The 8,520-nt window shown below is 42.8% G+C and overlaps 1 protein-coding gene across 1 annotated transcript in view; it reads left to right on the forward strand.

The window, feature by feature from the left end:
* Positions 1 to 7,583: 7,583 nt before the first annotated feature.
* Positions 7,584 to 8,520, forward strand: part of LOC110315842 (apolipoprotein L3-like) — a 15,248-nt gene continuing 14,311 nt past the window's right edge. The window contains exon 1 of the mRNA XM_029534784.1: positions 7,584 to 7,591. Coding sequence (XP_029390644.1) covers positions 7,584 to 7,591 — 8 coding nt within the window. The remainder of the gene's footprint in view (positions 7,592 to 8,520) is intronic.

An 8,520-nucleotide genomic window follows, 5' to 3' on the forward strand; every position in this document is an offset into this window, starting at 1 on the left:
CATACCTGCGGTGTGGCCTTTGATTTACTGTTTAAAGGGTTCATAGTGTGAATGTATAATTGTTCAATGTGTCTTTCTGTGACCCACAGTGATCCCCTACAGACCCAGACAGGACAACCTGTCTTCCTCTTCAACCCCTCATAGGCTGGGCAGAACACAGAAAAGACCCAGAGGAAGCAAGCCTGCCACCTGCCTACCCAACCTCCCTCACAGAATCCTCAACAAGACTCAAGTTCTCCAGGAGCTCACACAGACTCATGCTCAGAGACACAGTGTGTCACAACCTATGGGCACCTTGCATCTCACAAGTCATTACTTGTCACAACTGACTTTAGCAGCAAAAACAATCCAGGGCCAACTCAGGGTGCACAGGCCATATGACCTGCAGGGTATGGAGTGTACTGAACCACAACAGTCACCTTCCCCTCTGAACCTGCTGCCTAGGTCTTAGGCTTTCTGGCACTTGAGCAGAGCCCTGGGAAGCTTGGTGATGTCATGTGAGAGGCCTTTATCTTTCCTTGAGGTCACTGAAAAGAAAAGTATTGGCTCAGGACCCCCAAGACCAATTCTCTGCACAACGGAGATTTATTTGTCTTAGGGGCATAGAGGGCAGAGATAAGAGATAAAGGAAGAGATAGAGGATGAGGGAGAATGGGAAAGGGACCAAGGATGAGGGTGAAGGTGTATTTGTCCCATGGTGGGACAAAGGACCACGTCTGGACAGGAAGATGACAGACTTGGGCAAATGGTGGTTCATAAAGGTGTAGGGGAATCCTTGTGTGAGCATGAGGTGTTTAATTTTAATTGAGCATGTTAATTAGGTGAGCCAAGGGAGGACTTTGATTGCTGGACTTCAATAGTTTGATAGCTGGATCGTAGTAGTCAGTCTCAAGAGGAGGGATTTGCTGTCTAAGAGAACAGACACTGGGGACTTGCTTTAGGAATGCAATCTAATGGCTTTTAGCAAGAAGAGTTTATTTGGGAGATGTGCAAGGACTGATAGAGCCAAGCTTACCATGCTCAAGATGGCCAGATTCCCTTGCAGAGAGGGAGAGAGGAACACCCAGAGTACAACATGGTTTCAAGTCTGGACTGTATCCTGGGCTGATGTCTTACCTTGATCATCTTTGTCTTCAGGAGTTGCAGGGAGGGTTTCCATCACCTCCTGGAGCAGATCCACTGCCACAGGGCTCCATACACAAATCTTGCCTGGAGGGAGCAAGCCTCTCATTAGTGCATACAGGCCTGGGAAATCAAGGGGACCACGCTTGCTGTTCAGAGGATCCTGTGTGGAACCCTTAGGACACAGGAACCAAGGAGCTGACAGGAACAGGGGTTTTCCAGTCTCCCTCTGTGACCAGAGTTGATAATGTACTACAGAGCCACATACACAAATAAAGCCAGGAGAGAGCTTGTCTCCCAGCAGTGCCTATAACCTGAGAACACAGTTAAGACCACCACTTGTGTTCAAATTCCTGGCCCAAGAGAGACCATACCAGTGCTATCAGGACATAAGAACCAAGGATCAGTTGGGAACAGAAAACTTCTGGTCTCTGTCTGCACCCTAAAGCTGGCCCTGTACCACAGTTCTCCATAGTAAATTCCTCCTGAGAGAGAACTGGTCTCCCAGGAGAACTGACACACAGGCTTGCAAGACAGATAAACCACAGTCAGAGACAGTAAGACCAGCTAACACCAGAGATAACCGGATGGCGAAAGGCAGGCACAAGAACATAAGCAACAGAAACCAAGGCTACTTAGGATCATCAGAACCCAGTTCTCCCACCACAGTGAACCTTGCTTACCCCAACATCTCAGAGAAAAGCAAGACTCTGATTTAAAATCACATATTATGGTGAGGATAGAGGAATTTTTGAAGGACAAGAATAACTCCCTTAAAGAATTACAAGAGTACACAGGTAAACAGGTAGAAGACCTTAAAGAGGAAGCACAGAAATCCCTTAAAGAATTATAGGAAAACACAACCAAATAGGTGAAGGAAATGAACAAAACCATCCAGGATCTAAAAACAGAAATAGAAAATATAATGAAATCACAAAGGGAGACAAGACCGGAGACAGAACATCTACAAAAGAGATCAGGAGTTGTAGATGCAAGAGATAGAAGAGAGAATCTCAGGAGCAGAAGGTACCACAGAAAACATTGACACAACAGTCAAAGAAAATGCAAAATGCTAAAAGTCCTAACCCAAAACATGCAGGAAATCCAGGACACAGTGAAAAGTCTCAACCTAAGGATCATAGGTATAAAAGACAGCAAAGATTCCCAGGTTAAAGGGTCAGGAAATACCTTTAACAAAATTATAGAAGAAAACTTCCCTAACATAAAGATAGAGATCCCCATGAACAAACAAGAAGCCTACAGAATTCCAAATAGATTGGACCAGAACAGAAATTCCTCCTGTTACATAAAAATCAAAACACCAAATGCACTAAACAAAGAAAGAATACTAAAATCAGTAAGGGGAAAAGATTAAGTAACATATAAAGGCAGACCTATCAGAATTATACTAGACTTTTTAAATTTAATGAAAATGTAGGTACAACATACTCAAACTTACGGGACACAATGAAAGCAGTGTTAACAGTGCTTAACAGCTTACCTGAAAGCTCTAGAACAAAAAGAAGCAAATATACCCAAGAGAAGTGGATGGCAGGGAATAAATAAACCCAGAGCTGAAATCAACTAAGTAAAAACAAACAAACAAACAAACCTGTACAAAGAATTGACAAAACCAGGAGCTGGTTCATTGNGAAAATCAACAAGATAGATAAACCCTTAGCCATACTATCCAAAGGCACAGAGACGTTATCCAAATTTGTAAAATCAGAAATGAAAGGAAAGACATAAAAAGAGAAACTGTGGAAATTCAAAACATCATCAGTTCCTACCACAAAAGCCTATACTCAATACAACGGGAAAATCTGGATGAAATGGACAATTTTCTAGACAGATAACAAATACCAAAGTTAAATCAGNATCAGATAAACCATCTAAACAGTCCCATAACACCTAAAGAAATATAAGCAGTCATTAAATGTCTCCCAACAAAAAGAGCCCAGGACGAGATGGTTTTAGTGAAGAATTCTTTTGGACTTTCAAAGAAGACCTAATACCAATACTCTTCAAAGTATTCCACAAAATACAAAAAGAAGGAACACTACCCAATTTGGTATATGAAGCCACAATAAGGTTGATACCAAAACCACCCAAAGACCCAACAAAGAAAGAGAACTTCTCACCAATTTCCCTTATGAATATTTGTGCAAAAATACTCAATAAAATTCTTGCCAACCAAATCCAAGAATAATACATCAAAACAATCATTCACCACGATCAAGTAAGTTTCATCACCTCAGGGGCGCAGGGATAGTTCAATATAAGGAAATCCATCAACATAATCCACTACATAAATAACTCAAAGAAAAAAAACCACTTAATTATTTCATTAGGTGCTGAAAAAACATTTGACAGAATTCAACATCCCTTCATTTTAAATGTCTTGGAAAGAACAGGAATTCAAGGCCCCTATCTAAACATAGTAAAAGCAGTATACAGCAAACCAGTAGCCAACATCAAACTAAATGGAGAGAAAATTGAAGCAATCTTGTTGGGGCCTCCCAGCTCCTGGTTGCAACTGGACCACCTGTAGTTATAATATTCAGATCTGCCAAGCTTTACTAATCACTGTCCTTCTAAACCCAGCTCCCTGCAGGCACTGAAATTCACTGGCAGCAACCTTCAGATCCACCAGAGCTGCAGCTCTACTGTCTCCACCACCCGCTGAGAGGACCAGCCTACCTATGGACATTCACCTTTGCCTTGATCTTTGGACTCACCTACCCATGAACATTCATTGGAGCCTTTAAAGACTGGGGCTGGGGACTGGGGTTTTCTCCCACACTATATAAGTTGAGCCCTTTCAGTAAAATTGGAGCCTCGAACAGAAAATTTTGTCCTGGCTCCATTTTCCTCTCGAACATTCCATTTCAGCCAGCCTGCCTCTCAGGATGAACCCAGACCTGATTAAAGTGAGTTTCAGAAACTCACACAATCCCAGTAGAATCAGGGATTAGACAAGGCTGCCCACTCCCTCCCTATCTATTCAATATAGTACTTGAAGTTCTAGATAGAGCAATTAGACAACAAAAGAAGGTCAAAGGGATACAAATTGGAAAGGAAGAAGTCAAAATATCATTATTTGCAGATGATATGATTGTATACTTAAGTGACTCCAAGAACTCCACCAGAGAACTCCTACAGATGATAAACAACATCAGAAAAGTGGCCAGATATAAAAATTAACTCAAACAAATCAGTAGCCCTCTTATACTCAAAGGATAAACAGGCTGAGAAAGAAATTAGAGAAACGACACCCTTCACAGTAGTCACAAATGATATAAAATACCTTGGTGTGATTCTAACTAAGGAAGTGAAAGATCTGTGTGATAAGAACTTCAAGTCTCTGAAGAAAGAAATCAAAGATCTCAGAAGATGGAAAGATCCCCCATGCTAATGGACAGGCAGGATTAATATCGTAAAAATGGCCATCTTGCCTAAGGCAATCTACAGATTCCCCATCAAAATTCCAGCTCAGTTCTTCATGGAGTTAGAAAGAGAAGTTCTCAAATTCGTCTGGAATTACAAAAAACTCAGGATAGTGAAAACTATTCTCAACAACAGAAGAACTTCTGGGGGAATCACCAACACTGACCTTAAGCTGTACTGCAGAGTAATAGTGATAAAAACTGCATGATATTGGTACAGTGACAGGCAGGTAGATCAATGGAATAGAATTGAAGGCCCAGAAATGAACCCACACACCTATGGTCACTTGATCTTTGACAAAGGAGCTAAAAACCATCCAGTGGAAAAAAAAGACAGCATTTTCAACAAATGGTACTGGTTCAACTGGAGGTTAGCATGCAGAGAATGAAAATTGACCCATTCTTACCTCCTTGTACAAGGCTCAAATCCAAGTGGATAAAGGACCTCCACATAAAATCAGATACACTGACACTAATAGAAAAGAAATTTGGAAGAGCCTCGAGCACATGGATACAGCGGAAAATTTTCTGAACAGATTACCAATAGCGTATGCTCTAAGATCAAGCATTGACAAATGTAACCTCATAAAATTACAAAGTTTCTGTAAGGCAAAGGACACTGTCAATAGGACAAAACAGCAACCAACAGATTGGGAAAAAGTCTTTACCAACACTATATCCGATAGAGGGCTAATATCCAATATATACAAAGAACTTAAGAACTTGGCCTACAGAGATTCAATAACCCTATTAAAAATGTTCTAAGGAGGTAAACAAAGAATTTTCAACTGAGGAATATCGAATGGCTGAGAAGCACCTAAAGAAATGTTCAACATCCTTAGTCACCAGGGAAATGCAAATCAAAACAACCCTGAGATTCCACCTCACACCAATCAAATGGCTAAAATCAAAACCTCAGGTGACAGCAGATGCTGGCAAGGATGTGGAGAAAGAGGAACACTTCTCCACTGTGGGTGGGATTGCAATCTGGTTCAACCACTCTGGAAATCAGTTTGTCAGTTCCTCAGAAAACTGGACATAGTTCTACCTGAGAACCCAGTGATACCACTCCTGGGTATATACACAGAAAATGCTCCAACATGTCATAAGGACACATACTCCACTATGTTCATAGTGGCCTTATTTACAATATCCACATATTGGAAAGAACCCAGATGTTCTACAGTAGAGGAATGGATACAGAAAATGTGGTATATTTACACAATGGAATACTATGCAGCTATTAAAAACAATGAATTCATGAAATTCTTAGGCAAGTGGATGGAAGTAGAAAGTATCATCTTGAGTGAGGTAACCCAATACCAAAAGAACACACATGGTATCCACTCACTGGTAAGTGGATGTTAGCTCAGAAGCTTGGAATACCCAAGATTAAACTCACAGAACAAATGAAGCTCAGAAGGAAGAAGACCAAAGTATGGATACTCTGGTCCTTCTTAGAAGGGGGAACAAAATACCCACAGGAGGAGGCACAAAGTGTGGCGCAGAGACTGAAGGAAAGACCATCTGGAGACTGCCCAACCTGGGGATCCATCCCACATAGAGTCACCAATCCACACACTGTTGTGGATGTCAACAAGTGCTTGCTGACTGTCTTAGTCAGGGTTTCTCTTCCTGCACAACATCATGACCAAGAAGCAGGTGGGGAGGAGAGGGTTTATTCAGCTTACACTTCCATACTGCTGTTCATCACCAAGGAAGTCAGGACTGGAACTCAAGCAGGTCAAGAAGCAGGAGATGATGCAGAAGCCATGGAGGGATGTTCTTTACTGGCTTGCTTCCCCTGGCTTGGTCAGCCTGCTTTCTTATAGAATCCAAGACTACCAGCCCAGAGATGGTCCCACCCACAAGGGGCCTCTCCCCCTTGATCACTAATTGAGAAAATGCCCCACAGCTGGATCTCATGGGGGCATTTCCACAACTGAAGCTCCTTTCTTTGTGATAACTCCAGCTGTGTCAAGTTGACACAAAGCTAGCCAGTACACTGACAGGAGCCTGATATAGCTGTCTACTGAGATGCTCTGACAGTGCCTGACAAATACAGAGGTGGATGTTCTCAGCCAACCATTGGACTGAGCACAAGGTCTCCAATGGAGGAGCTAGATAAAGGACCAAAGGAGTTGAAGGAACTTGCAGCCCCATAGGAGGAACAAAGATATGAACCAACCCGTGCCCCTAGAGCTCCCAGGGACAAAATCAAGCACTACACATGGAGGGACTCATAGGTCCAGCTGCATATGTAGCAGAAGATGGCATTGTTGGACATCAATGGGAGGAGAGCCCCTTGGTCCTGAGAGGGCTCGATACCCTGTGTAGGGGAATGCTAGGACAAGGAAGCAGAAGTGGGTGGGTTGGTGAGCAGGGGGAGGGGTATGGGGTAGGGGGTTATCACAGGAAAAGTGATTACATTTGAAAGTAAATAAAGAAAATATCTCTTCTGCACACGGTGGTGCTGTTGTGTCCTCCATGTCTGGCTTCTGTCATGGCTTCTTCTGCTTCAACCCCCCGATTTACATCTGGAATCACCATGCATTGCTTTCTCTCTGACATCCCCAGTGTCCTCCACAACACACTCCTATGGTCCATTGTCTCTTACAGTATGTGGGTTCAAATACCAACTTCTGATCAGTCTCCTGGCCATGAGCTCACATAGCTCGATGGCTGTGAAATACCTCTACTTTGCTCCAGGCAGAAGAAACTTTAAGTGTGGATGAATCCCAGAAACAAATTGGTCATGGGAACTGATGTGCTGAGAGGTAAGGTCTTTTATACCACAGCTCCCGGACCAGTTGAGACCCAAGCCAAGATCCACATTCAGACAGTAGACAGACACTTGTGACCTCAATTGTTTGTTTAAAATTTTTCCATCCATATTCTTTCTTGTTCTCAATTCTTCCCTCTTTTATTAGCGTAACATTATCTCTGCACTTAGAGCTCACCCCCATGAGATATAGAACTATGAATATGTACATGAAAGCTCTTGGGCTGGCCACGATGGAGATGTACTGATCAGGGCATAGCACAAACTGCAACATTTATCACTCTGGCAGAGACTCAGGGTGTGGCTTCAGCGTCCTGCTGCAGATTCAGCTGAAATTGAAAAATAAGGGTCNCAGCCTCCATGTACAGTAGAGCCCATCCTACCAGGGCATCCTGAAGATCTGCTTAAGAAAGGCTGTGTGAGCAGTGATAAGGCTGCAATCCTTCTGTAACTAGTTCCAGAGACTCCAACACCTCCTCTGGCTTCCACAGCACAGCATACAGGAGTCACACAGACAGACATGGTGACAAAAATACACATAAAGTAGAAATGTATGACTTCTAAAACATCATATTTGAGAAGTAAGAAATTTGATTGGCTGTGGCAGTGTGCTTGCAAGCAGGCTTTGCTTTCTGTCACTGCTTTAAAAAGGATTGCATTGCCAAGCTGCCTTCTCTTTGCTCTCCTGTTTCATTGTAAGCACAAAAGGCATCCTTGGTTGTTAACTGTTTGCTGAAAGCAGGCAACAGGTTGAAAACAATCTTGAAAATAAACATCTACTATTCATGTTGGAGGCATCCTGTGGCTAGAGTCTGATGGCACGTTTGCAGTTTTGTGTCCTGTTCTGTGTCACTGGTGAGAGAGGAAAGTTAATGTCTTCCTCTGTGTGGAGGTTTAAAGGAGAATGGCCCACATTGGTTCAGGTTTGAATGTCTGGTTCCTGGTTAGTGGCACTATTTGGAAGGATTTGGATGTGTGGCCTTATAGAAGAATCAAAGAAGAGATGTCACTAGAGGAGGGTTTAGAGATTTTGAAAGGTTATGCCAGTCCCAATCTCAAACTCTGTGTCTCTGTCTCTGTCTCTCTGTCTCTGTCTCTCTGTCTCTGTCTCTGTCTCTCTGTCTCTGTCTCTGTCTCTGTCTCTGTCTCTGTCTCTGTCTCTGTCTCTCT

The sequence above is a fragment of the Mus pahari genome, unplaced genomic scaffold, assembly GCF_900095145.1.
Source record: "Mus pahari unplaced genomic scaffold, PAHARI_EIJ_v1.1 scaffold_8170_1, whole genome shotgun sequence".
In the NCBI taxonomy this organism is placed as follows: Eukaryota; Metazoa; Chordata; class Mammalia; order Rodentia; family Muridae; genus Mus; species Mus pahari.